The 23551-nt window shown below is 37.3% G+C and overlaps 1 protein-coding gene across 1 annotated transcript in view; it reads left to right on the top strand.

Moving 5' to 3' along the window:
- Positions 1-23551, top strand: part of LOC150081673 (uncharacterized) — a 180856-nt gene that overhangs the window by 112323 nt on the left and 44982 nt on the right. The window contains exons 8-9 of the mRNA XM_090380279.1: positions 3000-3122; positions 9902-10065. Coding sequence (XP_090236405.1) covers positions 3000-3122; positions 9902-10065 — 287 coding nt within the window. The remainder of the gene's footprint in view (positions 1-2999; positions 3123-9901; positions 10066-23551) is intronic.

Genomic DNA, 23551 nt, shown 5'->3' with positions numbered 1-23551 from the left:
CTCTGGGCTTACTGCTTCCCATATGCAGTACTTTACATTTGTCAATGTTAAAACTTCCGTTGCCACCTATCAGCCCATCTGCTCAACTTTTCTAGATCCTGTGCAACAGCATACTGTCATTAACAACCCTGCTGACCTTTGTATCATCTGCAAACTTGGACATTAAGCCTGATATACCATCATCAATATCATAAATAAATAGAGAAAACAACAATGGACCCAACACTGAACCCTGTGGAACTCCACTAATAACATTGGTTCACAAAAAGCAGTGTCCATTGATTACCACGCTCTGTCTTCTTCCATTCAACCATCCCTTTATCCATAGCAGCAATTTGCCTTCAATGCCACACTGCTCCAATTTGTGCAGCAGTCTTCCATGTGCAACAGTATCAAAAGCCTTTCTAAGATCAAAATATATGATATCAGAATTATTCTTTGCATCCAGTTCCTTTGTGACCACATCATAGTATCCAATCAAATTGGTCAGACAAGACTTACCCTTAACAAACCCAAGCTGTATCCAAACTATAACTGAAGTCTTGTCTAGATGATCCTGCAGTGCTTCTTTAACCAGTGCCTCCATTAATTTCCCTGGAACAGAAGTTAAACTAACAGTCTATAATTACTTATGTGGCCCTTGGATCATCCTTTGTGAATTGTGGTCACATTTGCACATCTCCAGTCCATGGGTACCTCCCCTGAGTCCAAGGAAGCTCTCATAATTATGGCTAAGGGTTTGCTTACTGCCTCTGCTGGCTCTTTTAATATAACTGGATAGATCACATCCACCCCAGGTGCTTTTCTTATGTTTATCTTCAACAATTTCTCATCCACTTTGCTCTCAGTTATTACAAAATTATCTAGCTCACTGCCAGAGTTTAATTCACCTCTGGCATTCTCCTCCCTGAATAACACCTCGTGTGAATGTAGATGCAGAATACTCATTTAGTTTGTTAGCTACCTGAGCAGGATCATCAACAGTAGAACCATCGATATCAAGTGGACCAATCTGATTCATCCACTTCCTTCTAGAGTTTACATAAGTAAAGAACGCTTTGCTGTTTTTATTTGCATCCTTTGCCAAAGATTTCTTGTAATCTGCCTTTGGCTGCCTAACTCCTTTCTGACTTGGTTACAGATCAGCTTATATCTATCATAGGCTTCTGTGTCACCTGTTAATTTATATGTATCTCATGCATTTTTCTTCTCTGCCACATGTCTCATTAGTTCATCTGACATCCATTTAGGCCTAAGCTTTGAACCATATTTCTTACTTGGTATGAAAAGTCTAGTAACTTCCAAGATTAATTCTTTGAATGCTTCCCATTTTGAATTTGTTGTTGATAACATCATCAGTTGGTTCCACCGTATAGAATTTAAATACTGTCTCAGACCACTGTAGTCACCTTTACGAAAGCAAAAACCCTTCCCTTTACCCCTGATGCTAGTTACCTCTTTGAGTAAATTCCACTTCAGCGCACTGTGATTCCTGCCACCTAGTACTTAATTTATCTGCAGATTCTTAATGCATGAAGAATCACTGCTGATAATCAGATCAAGAGTATTACTCCCTCTAGTTGCCTCTTGAACTTGCTTGTGTAGAAAACAGTCATCCAATAAATCCACTAAAGCCTGTCTAGTGTGTGAGTTACCAACCCACAAATTCCGGTCAATATCTGGGAAATTAAAATCCTCCATTATAAGACACTGATTTACTGGCCCACTCTGTTTTCCTGTACAGCTGTTTATTATACTCATCAGAATCATTAGGCCTATAACACACTCCTACTGTCAATTTTGCTTTCCCAGTGCTTATGTCACACCAAACTGAAACAACTGCACACTGCCCAGCCATGTCGACTGGCTGTACTTCCTTGGATTTTGTGTTTCTTAACTAATAGCATAACCTCTCCTCTCTTCCTATCCTGTCTTTCCTTCCTGTACACATTGTACTCCCCAAATTCCAGTTCTGCATTCCTTATATCTGTGTGACACCATGTCTCTGATATCCCAACAATATCTGCCTTTGATGTTTCGACCAACACCTCAAATTCATCAAATTGATTTACCAAACTTCTAGCATTGGTGTACATGCACCTGTTCCTATTCTTACCTATCATAACACAGCCTGTGTATTTACTTGTTCCGCAGTGACTCCCAGCAGTCTCTGGAATCCTCCTGCACCTTGTTTTCCAGGCTGCTGCTCCTTCCAATAGAAGCAGTGCAAGAATCACTTTCACCTCTGCCAGCAGCTGCTGTTAATTATTAGGCCGTGTATCCCTCCAAGCTAGCAGTTTTCCAACCCACTTAACACTGCCTCGATAGCATCAGCAAATATTCTTCATCTCCTTGTCCTTGCTGGCAAAGTTCTGCATTCGTTGTAAACCCTCTCCTTTGTTAATGTTATTTTTTTTATTTAATTGACATTTACAATTTAGCTGTTTAGGTATAAACTATAAAGCGTTTAGGGCTGAAGCCTCAAGCTATGGAAAAGTCTAGACTATGTATAAGTATAGTGCAAATTTCATAGCTTGAGGCTTCACCCTAAACGCTTTATAGTCTAAACACATCATACACCATCAGGCAACTCTCACATTGTGGAGTTATTGCATCACTCGGGTACCTACCCACCACCGAAGAAGGGCCAAATAGCCCTGAAACGGTGCCATCTGGGTGGTGGTATACATCTGAGAATAAGTAACATTAGTTTTCTCCTCAGATGAAGCATTACTTATTCGAAGTAGTGCAATATCATGGCAACTTGTTGTGAAGGTATTCACAATATGAGATATAACTTAAAACGATGCCGTTTTCTAACATTCTGTTAATTCAGATTTGGCTCTGTATTATTGCTGTTTAGATAATTATCTGTTTTCTATTTGATTTGTTTATTTATTTATCTGGACCACATAAAATTTTCTTTTTGTATGTATTAATTTATCTTCCTAGGACTTGTGTGCTGAAATTTAAAATTCAATTTAATATTCTTCCTTTAGAAGCACTTCAACCACATGAATTACTTTTACTTGGATATGAAAATGAAGATGATAGGAAGAATGCTGCAGTTTTGGAAACTCAGTTTTCAGTGACTAGTGGAAAATATGATCAAATTGAAAATGGTATAGTTGAATAGTAATAAAATTATTAAATGTGTTATTTTTTTAAGTAATACATTTTATATTTCAGTAAACTTCAAGAAACTAGATTTAGAAAAAAACAACTGTCCTTGAGGCACCTGAAATTGCAAGTATAACCTACATGGATGCTCATTTAAGAACATGTTATCGAGAGAAAATATTGCTGTACATGTGTAGCAAGTTTCTGATTACTGGAACAAGTTGCCTCCATACTTGTTCCAGTTACTCCTCAACTTGTTCCAGTAATTGGCAACTCACTGGCCAGAAAAGAACTTCCTACAATATGCTCTAAACCTCTTTCCCTGTAATTTTAATTTAGGGGCCCTAGTTCTGGAATTCTTCATAACAGTGAAAATTTTGCCTTCATTCATTTTACTGACCCCTCTCAGATCCCCTTTAAGATGCCTGGTTGCAAAGCTCTGTAGCCCACGTGATCAAAGTCTTTCCTCATATGCTCACGCCTTTGCCAGTCTCACTGGCAAAACTATGCAAGTTGCCCATCTTTGGACCCTTTCAAGAAGCTCATTGTCTTTTTCAGATGAGGTCTCCATACTTGGACACAGTAGTCCTATACTGTCTTACAATTTCCTTATTAGCATTAATAGAGGCACATGATGCAAGAAAGCAAGCTTATACAGCATCAGCCAAAAAAAAAAAAAAAAAAAAACCTTTTCCCTTTCACTGATCCATTCGTTCCAAATGTTTGTCTAGTTCTGCCTTGAATTTATTTAAGCTATCAACTTTCACAACAACTGATGGAAGTTTGTTCCAGTAATCAACTACCTGCTGGCTAAAGGCAAACTTCCGCAAATCTGTCCTACAACTGTCTTTCCTCAATTTGAATTTATGCCCTCTCAGGTGATTATTCTGAGCAAGAGGAAGAATCCCACCAGCATTGAGCAATTCTCAATCAGATCACCTCGCAGGTGCCTAGTCTCCAAACATTGAAATCTGCAAAACTTAAGCCTTTCCTCATAAGAGCAACCCTTTGTTCCATTCGCTAATCTTGTTGCCCTTCTCTATACTCATTCTAGCAATTCTACATCCTTCCTAAAATGAGGCTTCCAGACCTGTATGTGGTACTCATGGTGTGGCCTAACCATTGCCTTATACAAGGGGATAACCCTTGCTAAAATCCAAATCAAGCACATGGGTGCATAAGTACATGTGCCTTGAGTGACCGGGGTTCAAGCCCGTGACTGCTGAATACGGTGCTGTTTTTTGTATTCTGTCTATCTTATGAACTCCTCTGACCATTTGGTCATCCCGAAGTATAAACAGAAAATTTAATTTTTTTTAAATAAACCATGTTGAATTCAAATTTATTTCCTACAACTAGCTCATAAGTAACTGTGTCAAAATAGCTTACTAGTTAGTTAACCAGTTATACAGCTAAATGGTACAGATAGGGATTACAACCTCCCTGTCTCTACAAAATATCGTTTGATTAATTAACAATAGGACAGAATGGGCTTTCTGCCCTTTCTCCCTTCATCAATGTCATTTATGAAAATCAGAAACAACAGTGGTCCAAGAACTGATCCTTGGGGGACCCCACTTCTGATATTAATATTAGTAATGGCCATATAGTGCAAGGAAGGCTAACGCTTATGCTGCACTAGCCAAAAAAAAAAAAAATAAATAATAATAATAATAATAAAAACTAAATAAAATAAATAATTAATAAATAAATAATAAATGAAAAGGAAATAGACAACCTATGCATTTCCCTCCTCCCATACGTCCTGGGTTCAAGCCCATGACTGCTGAATACTCCCACCTGGCTGTTACACCAATATTACACCAATGTGAAGAATAGTCATTAATCACAACTCTCTGCCTTCTGCCACTCTGCAATCCATCTTTGAACATTTCGAGTAATCCCAACATGTTCCAGGTTATACAGTAACTTCTCATTAGGGATTGAGTCAAATTCCTTGAATTTGAATTTGTTCCCTACATCTAGCTCATAAGTAAATGTGTCAAAAAAAGCTTACCAGTTAGTTAAACATTATATTCCCTTAACAAAACCATGTTGTGTGTGTGTGTGCGTGTCTTTCAGAATGTCATTTCTATCTAAATGTCCCTGAATTGCACTCTTAATCATTGCCTCTAAGATTTTCCCTACCATTGAAGTCAGACTAATCAGTATGTAGTTACCAACTTCACTCTTAGAACCAACGACCTTTATATATTGGCAATATGTTGGCACTTCTCTAGTCCAAAGGAATCTCTCTCTCAAGTCCAATAATGCCCTCATAATTAACCTCTGTGGTTTAGTATACTCTCTGGCCATCTCCCTCAAAATTACTGGGTATATGCCATCAACTCCAGGAATCTTACTTTCAATTAGGCTCTAAAGTTTTTCTAATAAACAATCAACTGTAATTTTGATATGGCTCAGCCTCACTTTCACAGCCTCTCCTCAGCATGGTCTTTTGCTAATAAAGACTGATGCAAAGTTTTAATTCATCAAGGAAAACACCAGCTGGGTTATCTAAGGCTTTCTCACACCCAGAATACAAAGAAGAAAACTTCGTTTTCTTCTTTGTATTCACATACATGAAAAACTCCTTGTCTCCATTCTTTGCTCTCTTAGCTAGCATGTGCCATAAAAACCAAACCAAATCTTAGCTAGTGCTTTCTCATACTCAGCCCTGGCCTCCCTAACTTATCTGTGGTACTATTACAGATCAACGTGTAGCTTTGGGACATCAGTACTTTTCATTGTTTTGTAACTTTCCCATGCTGTCTTTTTTTCTGCTTTATTAGACTGGCCAGCCCTGTAAAATCTAAAATCTTTTTTGATTATCATTTTATGTGTATTTAAATGGAATATTACTAAAGTTATTTTGTAGATGACCACTCAGGTAACTTTATGACAGCTAGTTTCTCGTTTACAAATTTTGATAAATAATTTTTTAAAAAATTTAGGAATATATTTATAAAAAAAATAAGAATAAAATAATGTAGTTAATAAAAATAAGTTAATCAATTAGAAAAATTATCAAAAAGTAAATGGCTGTACTGCTGATGAGCAGTACAGCTATTTAATTTTTAGTGTATTTTTCGTTTTTGATAATTAATCATTTGCCTTTCAGCTATGCTTGAATTTTTACATTTCTAGTTTGGTTAGATTTATTGTCCAAAAATTGGTAATCTGCAGGTCCTGAGCTTGCCAGATTTTGGATGTTGAATCTGCATTAGAATTTTCCTTATAAAGCATAAGTAGATTCCTGTTCTTGCATTATCATTTGTTATGCAGTATCGATAAAAGTCCAATATACCCATGTTTTCTTTACTCCCTTTTCGGTAAAAACATCAAACACTGTTAATAGAACAACTCTTCACCATCAAGCATCAATAATTGACTTATTTGCTACAAAATGTGAACCAAGTCTGTTGGTTCACATTTTGTAGCAAAGAACTTTGTATGACTTTGAAATGCATCACACACTGCTTCTACCTGTTGTGTTAGCTCATATCTGTAGTTGAAGACTTCTGTGTTTTCTATTTTGGCACAGTAGCTATCTTTCTAATCCTATACCAGTGCATCTGCCTGGTAATTCATCCAGGTATCCAGAAACTATTAGTACATAGCAGGGGATTGTTCTGTTTTACTTGAACCATAATTAACTTTGGATTCTTTCGTTATCATAAGAGGAGTAAGCCAATTACAGAACATCTCTAAGTAACTGTGTTGTGTTATTTGTGTTTTAGGAGCATTAGCAACTAAGGCCATATTGCTCTGGGGATATGCGGTGGTCATTCCCTGACCTTTCTGCATCCTCCGTATTTGGTGGTCACGGGCTTGAACCCCGGTCTAATCAAGAAGTGTGTGCTACGCACTGCCACTCCTGCCCACCTGGCTACAGAGGTGCCCTGTGTTGTGTAACACTAATTTATAAGAAAATTAGCTGATCAAGTTGTTTGAACTAGGAACTTCCTGAATCATGACATGTAGTGGATAATCTATAGTTTCTTCGAATAAACTTTGAAGAAACTGGAACAAACTTCCATCTGTCATTGTAGAAGTTGATAATTTAAACAGATTCAAGGCAGAACTAGACAAACATTTGGAGCAGGTGGATGAGTAAAATGAGAAGGGGGTGTGTGTTTTTTTTTTGTTTGTTTTTTTGGCTGATGCTATATAAGCTTGCTTTCTTGCATCATGTGCCCTTGCTAATGCTAATAAGTGGGTATTTCTTTTCCCTGAAACACCTTGTTTAGCTGTCTACTTTAGTAAATGGCCATTTACCAAACATTTTTTAAAAAAAAAACAAAGCCTTATTGCCTAATGATTTGTCAGAAATGATTGAAGCAATCTGAACTGCTCCAGTTCAGATCTTCATCAGAGGGTCTCGTTTACATGCTGATGCTGATTGATTTTGACATATCAATTTTTTTTAGTATTTACATATCAGTTTTCTTGGCAATTGCTCAATAGTTGCAGTGATTTCTTCTCATTTTTGTTCTTGTATTTGGTCTTCTGCTATGCAGATATCCTTTCTTTGCTGACTGTTTGAAACAACAATTTTTTTAAAATTTGATATTAAAATTATATTTATATTTATATTTTACAATTTTTAATTAATTTATATTTTATATTTTATTTTACAATTTATATTTACAAATTTTAAATTATATTTTATATTTTATTTTATTATATTAAATTATATTTTATTTTATATTTTATTATATTAAATTATATTTTATTTTATATTTTATTTTACCATTTACATTTTACAATTTTTAAATTAATTTTTTTTTAATGGGGAAGTTTTCCCCTCAGCTTTAGCACTAAAAACATCATCTGTGTACTTCTGCAATGAATGTGATGTATTTTGATATTTGGACTCCTGCTCTTGTATTTGGCCTCCTGCTGTGCAAAGATTCTTTCTCACTGACTATTTAACACAACTTAATTTTCCAAGGGCTATGTGCTTCAGTAGAGGATCCTTTCTGAAATTATTTTAAGAATTGAGGAACAAATTTAACATGGTTTCCCCAGTGATTTGCCATTGATACACCCACACATCCATTCACTACTTTTCAATTGAAAAAGGAATTTTTCTCTTTCAAGTGAAGAAGTTGGTTTTTATCAGCTTCTTCACAAGAAAAAAAAATAATAAGGAAAGGTACATTAATATTATAAATAAATAAAAATATCAGTAAAATGGTTTAAATATTGTAGGTTATGCAGGAGAATATGTGGACTTCAGAAACACCTTTTAGTGAAGTAGGACTAACTTGCAGAGTGAGATCTTTTGAATTTTAGTTCTACTCCACTGAAAATTCATGTCAGTATTATGCTTATAAATAATTCGTATACTACTTTCACATTAGTTCATGCTCAGCTTAATCGAAAAGAAACTAAACCAAATAATTCACACAGTTTAGAACAATCATTTCCATAAAACTACAATTTATTCCCATTCTCTACATAAATAGTTTGCTTGTTTTTATATTCATTCGTTACTGTTATTTAAATTTATTCGAGGGCTCTGTGTTATCACAAATTTTAATGCTATTCTATATGATGAAAAAAATATTACAGAAATTTTGAAAAGCTACCAAAAAATTGCTAAAAATCTTGATAGTCCTTAAAAAAATCCCAACTATAACCCATGTAATCCATATATAAATTTTAGAGCTGGAGTTATCACACTATTAGTATCTATTTTAAATTGGTAGCCCTCCTCAAATACTACATCCAGTTACAGTTTTTTCCTGAACCTGGGAAAACGTTTTCATCGAAAGAGTAATAAAAATTAATAATTTTTTTTTACAGAGGTCTGTGAATGTTAGTCCTACTCCGCATTTCCGATTATTTATTTTTAGTTAATCTGCAGCTTCCTAATTTCCTATCTGCAAAGGATTTGTTTTGCCAAGAAAATTTCTTTTTTGACGATTTAAGTAACTTCACATTAATTGTATGTAAGGATTTTAACTTTTAATCAGCATTTATCCATTCCTTCTAATAATTTTCCTAATAATTTGACAAATTATTAAAAGGAATGAGAAAATGAAGTGGGTAAAAGCTTTTGCTACTGCTGCATAATTTTTGCTTCCATACATTATTTTGCTTACTAATTAAAATTGCCCCAATGATATCATTGAAATGTAGGGTAAACAATAACACCAAGACTGAATTTTGTGGAAAACATAAATCTGTTTACATTAGATGTGTTTACATTTGCATCATATGATGATAATGAGATGTATTTTTACCTTCATGATAATTTTATTTTTCATGTATTTTTTAAAACCTTCACAAGAATTTTCTTCAGTCAGTTTTGAACATATCTTAGTCCCCTTTCACCTTTTTTTATATAAAGATTTAGTAGTTTTTTTTTGTATACCAAAATTTCTTAAAAAATTTATTCTTACTTTTATCTCATCACAGACATTTCCATATATATATTTTTTTGCAGCTGCCACTAAAATTCTCTCTAAATTTTTGGCATTCTTCATTTAAGGTTATTTTATTTTACTCAGGAATGTATTTAACTTTTGAATGATCCAGAAACAAGGAGCAACAGTTATCATAATGCTAATCTCCTTTGTATGTCCACTAAATCTGCAGTCAATGTATGACCTAGATTTCCCTATCTTTTTCATTTAGATGTTTTGTAAAATTGTTTCAAATTTTGTTTACAATTATTGTTTTTATATTATTAGTACATTAGCATAATATTGCTAACATACTAACATTCTACATTCAAAATAATAACATGCTAACATTCCATTAATATTTTTAGAAGATATAACAATCTCCTCAACAGAAGATGTTTCTCTCTGTGCAGCCCAGAAAGAACTTGTTAGTATTTTAAAAGCTGCCAAACTTGGTACCTCAATCACGGAAGTTGAATATCTTTTTAATGACTGGCATCATCGTCATAAAGAATCCTTAAATCATGCAAGAGTAAGTACTTGCCTTTTATTATGATAAAGAAACTTCAAATCTTTGGCAGTACTAATTTTTAGTGTATTCTGAATTAAATAAAGTATTTTCTTACTGTCAGAAAAAATAACATTTCTCTTTCTTCCATGTATGCCTGGTAATTAGATCTTATTTTGTATATAACTAGCATCCCTTGATCCCATGGCCAAAGCTGAAACAAACATCAGGAATGCATTTATCTGCAATGAGCATCTCGTCATGCCTTGATATAGAGAAAGCCTTTGATACCACATGGTGTTTTGATTCCTGAGAGATCTCCATTTCCTTGATCTGAAAGGCCACCTATCATATTTCATACAGAATTTCCTTCAGCATAGGTCTTTTCAAGTTCAATATCAGCAATTCCTCTCACAAACATATATACAAGAAGGAGTCCCACAGGGCTCTATTCTCAGTGCCGCCTTGTTTGCAATTAAGAGAATCTTGTGATCAAAAATATTCCCAACATTGTGAATTCATATCTCTATGTCAATGATCTGACTATTTCTTGCAGTTCACAAAATATGAGTTTCACTGAGCAGCAGCTCCAAATCTTAATAATATTTGGCTATGGATGGAACAGAATGGATATTGACTATCTTATCAGAAATCTAGAGTCATGCAATTTTGTAACAAATGTAAGATGCATCCAGATCCAGAGCTACACTAACAAATCATCCCATCTCAGTTGTGGACAGCATTCGCCTCTTTGTTTTGATTTTTGATAGTAAATTGAACTTTTTGGAATACGTTAAATATCTACAGATATCTTTCCAGAAAAAATTAACATACTCATAGTTATTTCTTCTACCTTGTGTAGGGTGCAGATCGTTACACCTTATTTCATTTGTATAGATTATTTGTAATTAGATCTCGCCTTGATTATAGTGCTAGGGTGATTCTGGCGTGTGATTCTGCTAGGGAGAGTGTGCTAGCACAATTTGCCCCAATCAACATTCTGCCCCCAGGATTGTCATAGGCACTTATAGAACGTTGCCAGTTCAAAGTCTTTATATTGAACCCCATGAACTTTCCCTAAGCCTCAGGAGATAGATGTTACTTCTTAACTATGCAACAAAAATTCAAAATCTACCTATCCATCCCATTAGACTGATATTTAATGATCCACAGTTCAATGACCCATAATGTTCTATAGAAATAAATCCAGGACAGCGTAGCCTACTGATTACCTTTTTCTACAATCTAGATCCTCCATGGTACCCTATTAAAGCATTCTGTGACAGCTATTTCCTAAACTGGGAAAGCATTCCCTTGCAAATGTTAACATACAACTTCATATTGTCCACACACAAAATTATCTGCATCTTAGAAAAATACACTGGGTGGACAGAAATCATGGGATACCTGCCTACCTACCCATATTCCAGTGTTGGCATTCGAGGTGAGTGGATGCGCTTCATCAGGGCTCCTCAGTTAAGTGGATTGTTGATTAGTGCTTTTAAATATTTGATTTATTTAGATATTGTTGGATTATTTTGTTATTAAAATTTTGTTATTATTAAAATCAAACTGATTTTAATAATATTATAGATATAATTTTTTAAAGTTAATTTTCATTGATATTTAGCTAATTTTATAATTGTAGTTACGAGATCTGCCTTAAACATGTCACATGGTATTGTAACTCACACGGAAATAGCCGATGGTGATTTATGGGTGAGTCATGATTTAATCCGTTGCGGAACCTGTGGAATGTTTTCAAAGGTCGACCTGGTGACTAATCATAGCTCGCCTGGGGATTCTTTTCTTTGTGATCAATGTAAGGAGTGCACCGATCTTAAATTACAATTTGGTACACTGATGGAACAATTTGAGTCCCTGAAGAAACGGGTGCTTGCCCTCAAGAATAATGCATCTGGGGGCTCGTCAGGGACTCAAGACTCCAGCAATCTACCAAGTGATGCACACCTGATTCAGGCGTCAAAACAGAAAAACCAAGTGCAAACTACTCTGGTTAAAAAGGACATTGTTTTATTAGGAGACTCCATTGTCAGGGAAACGGGGAATATTTTTTGTAATAAGGATAGGTGGAGTAGAACCAGGGTATGTCTGCCAGGAGCAACTATTAATGAGGTCACCAACAGATTGTCAAATTTTAAGGGGGTTAAAGAGAATATTATTATTCATGTGGGGACTAATGATATTAAACGTACACGATCTGATGATTTGTTGGAAAAATGCAGGACCATGCTGAGGAAATTCCGCATGCTAGGCCACAATGTCTATGTGTCTGCAATTCTGCCCAGACACGATGGGAGGGATTATATGTTAAAAGCCTTGTGGATTAACTCAAGACTTGAAGGACTCTGCAAGGCTTTAGGGGGGAAATTTCTATCGGCTTGGCCCACACTTGTAGGTAGAAGGAATTTGTTTTGTAGAGACGGGATACACTTGAACAAAGGTGGTGCAAAAGTTTTTGCCAGTATTATTGAGGATACCTTAAAGGTTCAGGGAAACTGCTAGTTAGGGGGGATGTGGGTAATACTGACACGCGTTTATCTGATAATATTGGTCAAAGTAACTCTTGCACATACCTCAAGAGTTCTTATCTGTTACCCCAACTAGACATTATCTAGATGTTCTGGGGACAGAAACGTTTCAAGTGAGCGGGTAGCTAATGCCAGGGAAGAGAGCCTAAAAATCTTCAAGGGTTGTGTTAGGGTTGTTAAATATACAAGAACAGTAAGTCTTAATTGTTTATACAGTAATGTTAGAAGTGTGGTCAATAAAATGAGCGAATTCGAACTGCTGGTTAAGACAATTAACGCGGACATAATAGGGCTTACGGAGACATGGTGCCACCCGGAAATTGGGGATGATGAGTTTCAGTATGGCTTCTATAATGTATTTAGGAAGGTAGGGTAGATAGGAGTGATAGTGCGACATGATGGATTCAGACATTTCACATGCTAGTATAGAATCTGTATGGTGTGAGATAGTTGGGAACAAAGGTATAATGCGAGTAGGAGTAATCTACAGACCAGGTGATTGTGAAGATTATGACGAAAGCCTCTACATGCAAATGGAATGGGCAAGTAAGCATCAATGTCTTATTATGGGTGATTTCAATTTGCCTCTAATTTATTGGAGTACAGTAATACCCCGACTTATGCAAACTCGGAGTTACGCTGTTCTTGATTTTTTCGTTGGCAACACTGCTGCCCACTATCTTCAAGGTCGTTTTTCATATGCTATCGATATACGGTGCGATGGCGGAGAGTGAGAGCGAATGCGGCAGCAAAGATGAACTTTGCTGCCTCATGAGCTACACACATATACAAGAATTTGCATTCCAACTGTCGTATTTATATGTGTGCGTTCGAATTCGTGCTCAGCTTTTGTTGGAAATTACATCGTTATCCCGAAGAAAAAATCTTTCCAGGCTTTAAGGTTTCCAAAGACTGATTGACAGTGATGATTGGCGGGAATGCAGCTGGTGACTGCAAGTTAAAACCTCTCTTAATTTATCACTCCGAAAACCCAAGAGTTTTAAAAAATATATCTAAAATTAGCTTACCAGTGATTTGGAAGTCAAATCATAAAGCTTGGGTGACAGCTTCCGTTTTTGAGGACTGGTTTGGTCACCACTTCATACCCGAAGTTGAACGTTATTGCAAGTCTAAACAGATTCCATTTAAAGTGATGCTTCTTATTGACAATGCACCTGGTCACCCTCCTGCCACCTTAATTAATTTCGACCCACGTGTGAAAGTTGTGTTTTTGCCTCCAAACACAACCAGCTTGCTTCGATCGATGGACCAGGAGTCATCAAAACATTCAAGGCCTACTACACGAGGCGTTCATTTGCACATCTGAATGAAGCTATGAGACAAAATAGTGAGATATCTGTTAAAGACTTTTGGAAACAATTCAATGTTTTAGATGCCATAAGAATCATTGAAGAATCTTGGGATGGAATTCACAAAAAAACATTGAATGGTGTCTGGAAGAAACTTTGTCCATTTTTTATCAAAAACGAGATGAAAACAACGCCAGAAACTGATCATGTCGCTCATGTGATAGAAGAAGTTGTTAATCTTGCCAGGCAATTAGATTTGGAAGTCAATGGTGATAATGTCAACAAGCTGTTGGATTCACAGTCAGGAGCTGACAATGAATGAGCTCATAGAGATGCATGAGCAAAATGTCACTGAAAGTATCCGACACTTCAGACCCAGTTCCACCAGAAAAGCACATGACAGTTGCAAGCTTGACAAAAGGTCTCAGCTCAATTGAAAAGGGCTTAAAAATTTTAGAAAACATAGACTCCAACGAAGAACGCGTTATAGCTACAAAGCAAGGAATAAAAAAATTATTAGCTTACTATGAAGAAATTCTGCGTGAAAAAAAGAAGGCGCTGTGTCGTCAGACGAATTTGTTAGATTTTATGAAGCCATCAACATCGAAATAACTTTTTTACGTAACTCATTTATTTTTTTAATACATATTTTGTATTAATATGTATAAAGAACTGCAATTTTATTAAATATTTTTCTTCTAAACTAGTGTTTTTGTTAGTCCTTGGGCCCAATTAAACAAAATTTATATGTATTTATATGCAAAGTTGTACCCCGACTTACGCAAATTCGACTTAAGTGATTTTCGTCAGACCCACCTATTGCGTAACTTCGGGGTATTACTGTAAATGGGAAGGAAACTCGACATAGGGAACAAAATTTTTAAATCAACTAGATGACTTATTTGTATCAACATGTCAGGGAAAGTACTAGAGAAAAGATATTCCTAGACCTCATCATCACTCATGAATCAGATGACATAACAGGGCTGACAGTAAAGGAACCAGTAGCAGGAAGTGATCACGGAGTTCTACGGTGGATGATGATGAGAGAGGTAGCAGCAGTAAAAGGCAAAGGAATGTGTTTTAATTTCAGAAAAGGAAATTATGATGCCTTAAGGTACTACATGGTCTCTATTAACTGGGTAGATATTGCGCAGAGAATGGATACATTTGGACTGTGGTATGCTTTTAAAACATTAATCACAGATGCCTTGAATGCGTATATACCATTAAAAAAATACTCCATGAGGAAGGTTCCAAGTTGGATGAATAGTGAAGTTGCCACATTACTTGAGCAGAAAAAGGTGGCATGGAAACGTTAAAGAGCAATAAAAAGTACTGAAGCCTATAACAGCTACAAGATGATCTGTAAAAGAGCCACAGAAAAGGTTCGACAGGCAAAGGCAGTTTATGAGAAATCACTAGCAAACAGAGCAAAGAGTGGGTATAAGGAATTCTTCACACATATAAATGCCAAGAAGAGCAGGACAAACCAGATCGGACCTTTACGTAAGGGAAAGGGGATAGTATTAAATACACCAGCTGCCATTGCAGATGAACTCAACAGTTATTTTGCATCGATATTTACAAATGAAAAACCTTTTGTGGCAATGGGAAATTGTGGGAGCAAAGTTGAAAAATATGTAATTAATTATTATTGAAATTTCACAAGATTATTTAATGAAAAAACTTTCAAGCCTACAGGCCAGTAAGGCTCCTGGAGTTGAAGGAATATACCCTATAATCTTAAGGGAGACGGCAAGTGAGTGCATTGAACCATTGAGGCTAATTATGCAAGCATCACTAGATTCTGGGGAGATTCCCTTGGATTGGAAAAGTGCCAATGTATCTCCAATGCTTAAGGGTGGCTATAAGAGTGAAGTGGGAAATTATCAACCTGTCAGTCTGACTTCAGTGGTAGGGAAAAATCATGGAGGCAATGATCAAGGGTGGAATTCAGGATCATTTGGATCGAATTGAAATTCTCAAGAATACTCAGCATGGTTTTGTAAAGGAAAAATCATGTTTAACAAATCTGGTTCGTTATTTTGAAAGGGTCACTCATGAGCCGGATTTAGGGAATAATTTCGACATTGTTTATTTAGATTTCAGCAAAGCTTTTGACTCAGTTCCACATGAGCGGTTGCTTTATAAGCTGGAACAGGTTGGAATCACTGGGAAAATCCTTAGATGGATAGCAGGATGGCTTCAGGGCAGAGGGTGGTGATAAATGGCTATTCCTCAGATTGGGTTGATATAAGAAGTGGGGTTCCTCAAGGATCAGTATTAGGACCACTGTTGTTTTTAATTTTCATAAACAATATTGATGAAGGGATAGAGGGCTTGATGTCTAAATTTACAGATGATGTGAAAATTGGTAGAGTAGTTAATGATCACTGTCAAGCTGAGCTTCTTCCGAGAGACCTAGATATACTTCAGGAATAGTCAGAAAAATGGTAGCTATGCTTTAATCCAACAAAGTGTAAGGTATTACACCTGGGAAACAGTAATCCAAAAATAACTTATTCACTTGGTGGAGTTTAACTAAACCCAGTACTGGAGGAAAGGAACTTGGGTGTTACGATACGGTCAGACATGAAATTCTCTGAGCATTGTAAACAGGTTGCAAGGAAGGCCCATGGTGTCCTATCGATGATCTATCGAACTTTTGCAAGTAGAGATAGGGACGTGATAATCCCATTATATAAGGCTTTTGTTAGACCACACTTGGAATGCTGTGTTCAAGTATGGAGACCGCACCTAAAGAAAGACATCGAGCTTCTTGAAAGGGTGCAAAGACCAGTAACTCGCCTGGTGAGACCAGCAAAAGGGTGTCCATATGAAGAAAGACTTCGAATATGTGGGTTGCAGAGTTTGGAAACTAGACACCTTAGAGGAGATTTGATTGAGGTGTTTAAGGCTGTGAGAGACATCAGTAAAATGAATGAGGACGGAATTTTCATGGTTATAAATTATGCTAGAACTAGGGAACATAAATTCAAGTTATGGGGGGGAAATGTTTTGATTGGACTGCAGGAAGTTTTATTTTAGCCAACGAGTTATAAATTACTGGAATAAGTTGCCTACATGGGTGGTAAAGGCTGACAGTTTGGGGAAATTCAAAAGTCATCTGGATAGTACCTTCGGGTCAGGGAAGCGCATAGAATGATAGGTTTAATTTCCTTTTCTTTTACTAATTATTATTATTTATTTATTTTATTCTATTTTTTTTTTTTTTATCATTGTTTATTCGGGGTTTTTCTCTTTTTTTTTTTTTTTTGGCCGGTGCAGCATAAGCCATAGGCTTTCTTGCACCATGCGGCCATTACTAATACTAATACCTAGTAACAGGTGGGCCCACATTTCACCCAGATAAGGGCATTCATGCAGCAAGGCATTGAGTCAACTAGTTCACGAAAGCGTTCCACAGGTATTTCCATTCATGCTTGCTGCACTGCTGTCCATAATTCCATCGCTTTCCTGGGAGGAGGATCCAAAAATCAAATGGACCTTTCCACAACATCCCGAAGATGCTTCACAGGATTCATATCAGATGAAGAGGCCATTCCATGATGGTAAAATCTGCAGAATGCTCTTAAAACCATGTTCTAGTCACCATGACTCTGTGGGGAAGCACATCCTGCTGGAAGCGACCATTATCCTGTGGGTGCACGATGATCATGAATGGATGCAGATGTTCTGCAAGGATTGACACTTAACCTGGACCTTTCAGAGATGCATCTAGACGTACCAGAAGTCCCAATGTGTGGCAGTTGAACATGCCCCAGACCATTACGAACCAGCCACCTGCCAACAGTTCCTCGTTGACATGACAGGTGCATAGCTTCGTGTGGTTCCCTCGAGATATGCACCTCCTGTCCGCTCTAAATAACTGGAAATGGGACTCATTGGACCGGGAGACCTGTCTCCAATCATCCAAGGTCCAGTACTGGTGTTCTTTCACACAGTTGAGGCATACAGTCCTGTGTCGTGGTGTTAGCGATGGGACTCTGGTGGGTCGGCAGCTCCCATAACCTGTTGCGGCTAATGATCGCCTGATGGTCTTGGTGGAGACATTTCTGGCACCTCCCTTGTTGAAACCCAGTGGTGATTTATGCCACTGTCACTCTCCGGTTGGCTGAAACAATGTGAGACAGACATTGATGGCCACATTCATCGACCACATTTCTCCATCCACGATGAGATGTTATTCTGGAAATGGCGTATTCCTGATACACTCTTGATACTGTCAAATGGGGATAGTGAATTTTTGTACTACCTCCACAATAGTGACCCATGCATCAGGCACCCACTATCTCTTTCAAAGTAGGTTAACTCACAATGTTTATCCATACTGACATTGAATTATCATCTACATGAATGCAGTGATGCAGTGTACCTATATACCTGCCAAGTGGTGGGTGCATCCAATAGCGAGAGGGGTGACAACATTGCATTGCCAAAGAACCAGGTATCCCATGAATTCTGTCCTTTCAGTGTATATATTGATGGGTCAGAATCTAACAGCGGAGTGGATGCTACAGCCATCTTCTCTCATAAAATTCCATATCACTTCCCACTGAATGCAACAGATATACAGCCAAATTATGTGCCATCAGGTTGGCGCTAAAAATATTCACAATCTATCCATTCAAAAAAAGCATGATATACATGGACTCACACAGTGTGCTTAGAGCTTTACAAAATACTTTCTCACATAAACATCCTTTAATAAAATACATAAAATCCAAACAGATGCATATCCAGAAACTCCAGCAGTTATTGGAGTTTCTGGATATGCATTGTCTGTTGGATCCCAGGCCATGCTGGGATATCAGGAAATGAATGTGCAGAGAGTATGCCACTAAACATCTGTCCAACACAAAATTGCCATATTATTCGGATTAGCATTAGTTGAGGCATATGATGCAAGAAAGCAAGCTTATACAGCCTCAGCCAAAAAAAAAAAAAATAAACTTTCCCATTTCACCCATCTGATCACCCTAGATGTTTGTCTAGTTCAGCCTTAAATTTATTTAAGCTATTAACAACAAATGGAAGTCTGTTCCAGCAATCAACTACCCACTGGCTAAAGGCAAACTTCACACATCTATTCTACAACTGTCTTTCCTCAATTTGAATCTATGCCACCTCAGGTTCTTAATCTGAACAAGCGGTAGTATCCCATCAGCTTTCAGCCTGGTCAAACCATTCAGGACCTTATATACTTCAATCAGATCACCTCACAGGTGCCTAATCTCCAGCTGCAACTTGCAGAACTTATGCCTCTCTTGGTAAGCGCACCTTAAACCACTAATCTGGTTTCTCTCACCAGTCTTGTTGCCCTTCTGTGTTGTACTTGTTCTAGCAACTCTACATCCTTCCTAAAATGATGCCTCCAGACCTGTACTCAAGGTGTGGCCTGACCATTGCCTTATATAAAGGGATAATCACCTCCTTGACTCTACTAGTAAAATTCCTATATAAATCATTGACAAAACTCCATGACCCGCTCTGGCAACCCATCTGCACTACTCAGAGAACTTCATACCTGACTGCATAATTACCCCCATGTCTTTTTCATTCTCCACTTCCCTGAGTATAGTACCACACAGTTGGTATGTTTCTCTTGGGTTACTGCTACTTATATGCAGTACTTTGCATTTGTCAATGTTAAACTTCAGTTGCCATTTCTCAGTTCATCTGCCTAACTTTTCTAGATCTTGTTGCAGTAGCATACAGTCTTTACTGTCATTAACAACCCTGCCAACCTTTGTAACATCTGCAAACTTGGACATTAAACCTGACATACCTTCATCGATATCATTGATAAATACACAAAACAACAGTTTTGTGCATTTATCAATGTATATCTCATTAGGGGGACTCCACTAATGAGATTAGTCCACATAGAGCAGCATCCGTTTATTACCACTCTCTGCCGTCTCCTGCTCAACCATCCCTTTTTCCATTGCAGCAACTTGCCCCTATACTGTACAGCAATCTTCCATGTGCAACAGTATCTAAAGCTTTCCTGAAATTCAAGTATATGATACCAAAATTATTTTTTGCATTCAGTTCCTTTCTGACCACTTCATAGTATCCAATCAAATTGGTCAGAGAAGACTTCCCCTTAACAAACCCATGCTGTGTCTAACTATTACTGCAGTCTTGTCTGTGTGATCCTGCATCACCTCTTTAACCAGTGACTCCATTATTTTCTCCAGAACAGAAGTTAAATTAACTGGTCTATAATTATTTGTGTCACTCTTTGAACTCCCTTTTTGTGAATTGGGAATACATTTGCACATCTCCAGTCCATGGGGACCTCCTGAATCTAAGGATGCTCTCATAATTATGGCTAAGGGTTTGTTTACTTCCCTCACTGCCTCCTTCAATATAACTGGATCAGCCTTTGCTTACCTAACCTCTTTTGTGATTACAGACTAGCTTATATATGCCATAGGCTTCTGTGTTACCTGATAATTTTTATGCTTCCACTCATTTTTCTTCTCTGCCACGAGCCTTAATTGTTCATCTGACATCAATTTAGATTTAAATCTTAAACAGTATTTCTTAGTTGGTAAGAAAAGCCTAATAGCTTCCAAGATTAATTCCTCAAAGGCTTCCCACTTAGAATTTTCTGTTTTTAACATCATCAGTTGATCCCACTGTATAGTATTTAAAAACTGTCTGAGACCACTGTAGTCACCTTTCTCCCTGGTCCTGTTCCACCTATCCTTTTTGCATTATATATTCCCCATCTCCCTGACAATAGTCACCAACAATAACTAGCTCCTGTTGGACCAGCACACATTCTGCCTTGGAGATTTCTGCTATGTTGCCTGATGCACAGGAGTGAGCTCTGGCATTGAGTTCGGCAGCTGAGAGCTTTATGGGCCCCCGCTCATATTAATTTATTTGAGAGCATCTATTCTACAGCTCAAACTCTCATAGCCACGCATCAGAATGCTGAGTTGCCGCATAATTCTTCAGTCTCTGCACCTAGCACACACAAAGACATCCTGCTTGGCTAGATCATGTCCTGTTCTAAAAAGGTCCACAAACATTTCATATTTCACACATTTTTTTAGACTGTGATGTGTTAGAGAATTGCCCCATTTGGTTTTCACCCTAGCCACATAATTTCCATAATCTCTGCATGTTGCTTTGCTGCTCTAGTCTGGGTCATGATTCCTTTTAAGTAAAATTTAATTAACAGTGAAATTTAATAAGATTAATAAATTTTACTGATTAATTGATAATACTATACTAAGCTAACAGATTTCTAATACAGTGCTACTTATTTCTCTATCTAGTTTTACATTAAACCTTACACTATCAAGTTCAGGATATGCATTACACTACTCCCTATCAATCTAAAATACTATAACAATGGTGATAAGTTATGAACGGTAAAACCTATGGACACTAAGTATTGTCTTTCAGAATCGCTTCTAAATTCAAAATAAACCAAGGAGCTTGACTAGGACTATAAAGCTACTTATAGAAAATAATTTAATATGACAATTAAGTCAATAGAACAGCTAAATATAAATAAAAACTTAGCGTTCAGTGGGGCTACAAAATCTTGTGCTACACATGGATAACCTTGTACCCAATAAAAAAGATAAACAGCAGCCATTGTCAATCCACTGCAGAATGAAAGCCTCAACAATTCATGTTGAGTGAAATGGGTCATAATCTGCCACACTGGTCCAGTCAATCTGTTGACAGATTGACCATATTTAGCAGTCTAGGGCTTGAACACCGGTCTACTGAAAGAGTGTGTGGTGCTGCACTCCTGCTCCTGAACACTCGGCTAAAGAGGCCTCTTAATTATGTCCCATATCTTGACTACAAAGAGTATGTAGGGAACAATGGACACATTCTATGACAAGCTCAAATACATAATACCCCGGGGGCTCACATCTGGTGAGTATGGGCTTGGCAAACCTAGGGTCCTGAGCTGGATATCATCATTCTTCTCTTTCTTGGTGATGCCTTTCTACTTCTCTCTCTCTCTCACACACACACACACACACACACACACACACACACACACACACACACACACACACACACACACACACACACACACACACACACACACACAGGGGGTAACTCGGGAATTTTTTTTTTTTTGGCTGGTGCAGCATAAGCCTCAGGCTTCCTTGTACCATATGGCTAATAATAATAATAATAATAATAATAATAATAAACTCTGTCAAATAAAACCTGAACTGCAGTTATGGACTTTCAGCTTCTGTGCAAACAGAAAGGAAGTCATCCTAACCAGAGCACAATCGGTCACAGTGAGCTCACCCATCTATTTCTTCTCACAGGAAATGATCCTCCACAGTACACACACTGCAACTCTCTGTTCACAATGAAGCCCATTCTTATTGAATGTGCATTATACACTCACGCCCAAAAAGCTTTTAGTTTTCTCCAAAATCTTGAAGAACCTTTGACACTTGGCTATATTATAGGTAATGATGCAAATCTCCTCAAATTTTTCTGCTTCCTAAAATGAATACATCTATATGAAGTGGATTGGATTTTTCTGGTGCTTTAGCAGCAGTGGCTGTTATGTGCCAACATCTTTATGGTCTTTTCTAACTGTCCTTACAGTTACCATGCGTGACCTCCATCACATTGATAAATGCAATATGGCTTAAGTAGCCCTTGTGCCAGAAATAACAAAACCAATACCAATAAACTGTTTCAGATTAAAAATGATCACAAGCAGTGGCCATCAAGCCTAAGAGGGAAATAGAAAGGAAGAAGTCGTACTTGTTAGATTGCATGTTATTTATTTTGTTATTTGATTTTTAGGAGCATTAGCAACTAAGGCCATGTTGCCCTGGGGATATGCGGTGGTCATTCCCTGACCTTTCCGCATCCTCCGTATTTGGTGGTCATGGGCTTGAACCCCGGTCTAATCAAGAAGCGTGTGCTACACACTGCTGCTCCTGCCCACCTGGCTACAGAGGCACCTTGCTAGATTGCAGATTGGGCATACCCACCTAACTCATAGTTACCTACTCAGTTGAAGGATGATCCTTCACTGTGTAGCAACTGGCAAACTCAACTCAGTAAAACACCTTATCATTGAATGCCCTTTATACTTGAGAGAATGACAAATAGCTTTCTCATCCCATCTATGTTTCTCTAATCAAATTTACAGCAGATCCTTAGAGACTGATGAGATATTAATTTTTACTTTAATGAAAACAATAAACAAAGCAACAGGTCTGGAGGCCTCATTTTAGGAAGGGTGTAGAGCTGTTGGAATGGGTACAGATAAGGGCATTGGGACTAGTGAGGAGAACAAAGGGGTGCTCTTATCAAGAAAAGCTTCAGTTCTGCACATTGCAGCATCTCAAGACTAGGCACTTGCTAGGTGATCTGATTGAGGTGTTTAAGACTTTGAATGGCTTGAGCAAAGTCAATGCAGATGGGATTCTTCCCCCTTGCACAAGGAGGCATAAATTTAAATTCTGGAATGATTGTTAAGAATAGATATGCTGAAGTTTGTTCCAGCAATTAACAGATCATTGATTGCTGGTACAAGCTATCATCTGTTGTTGTGTAAGTGGATGTTTGAATAAATTTAAGGAAGAACTCGACAAACTATTGGAGTGG

Source organism: Mastigoproctus giganteus, chromosome 8 (genome assembly GCF_048544385.1).
Source record: "Mastigoproctus giganteus isolate SK-2022 chromosome 8, ASM4854438v1, whole genome shotgun sequence".
Lineage (NCBI taxonomy): Eukaryota > Metazoa > Arthropoda > Arachnida > Uropygi > Thelyphonidae > Mastigoproctus > Mastigoproctus giganteus.
Note: the sequence above shows the minus strand (reverse complement) of the source record. Positions and strands in the feature narration are given on the sequence as shown.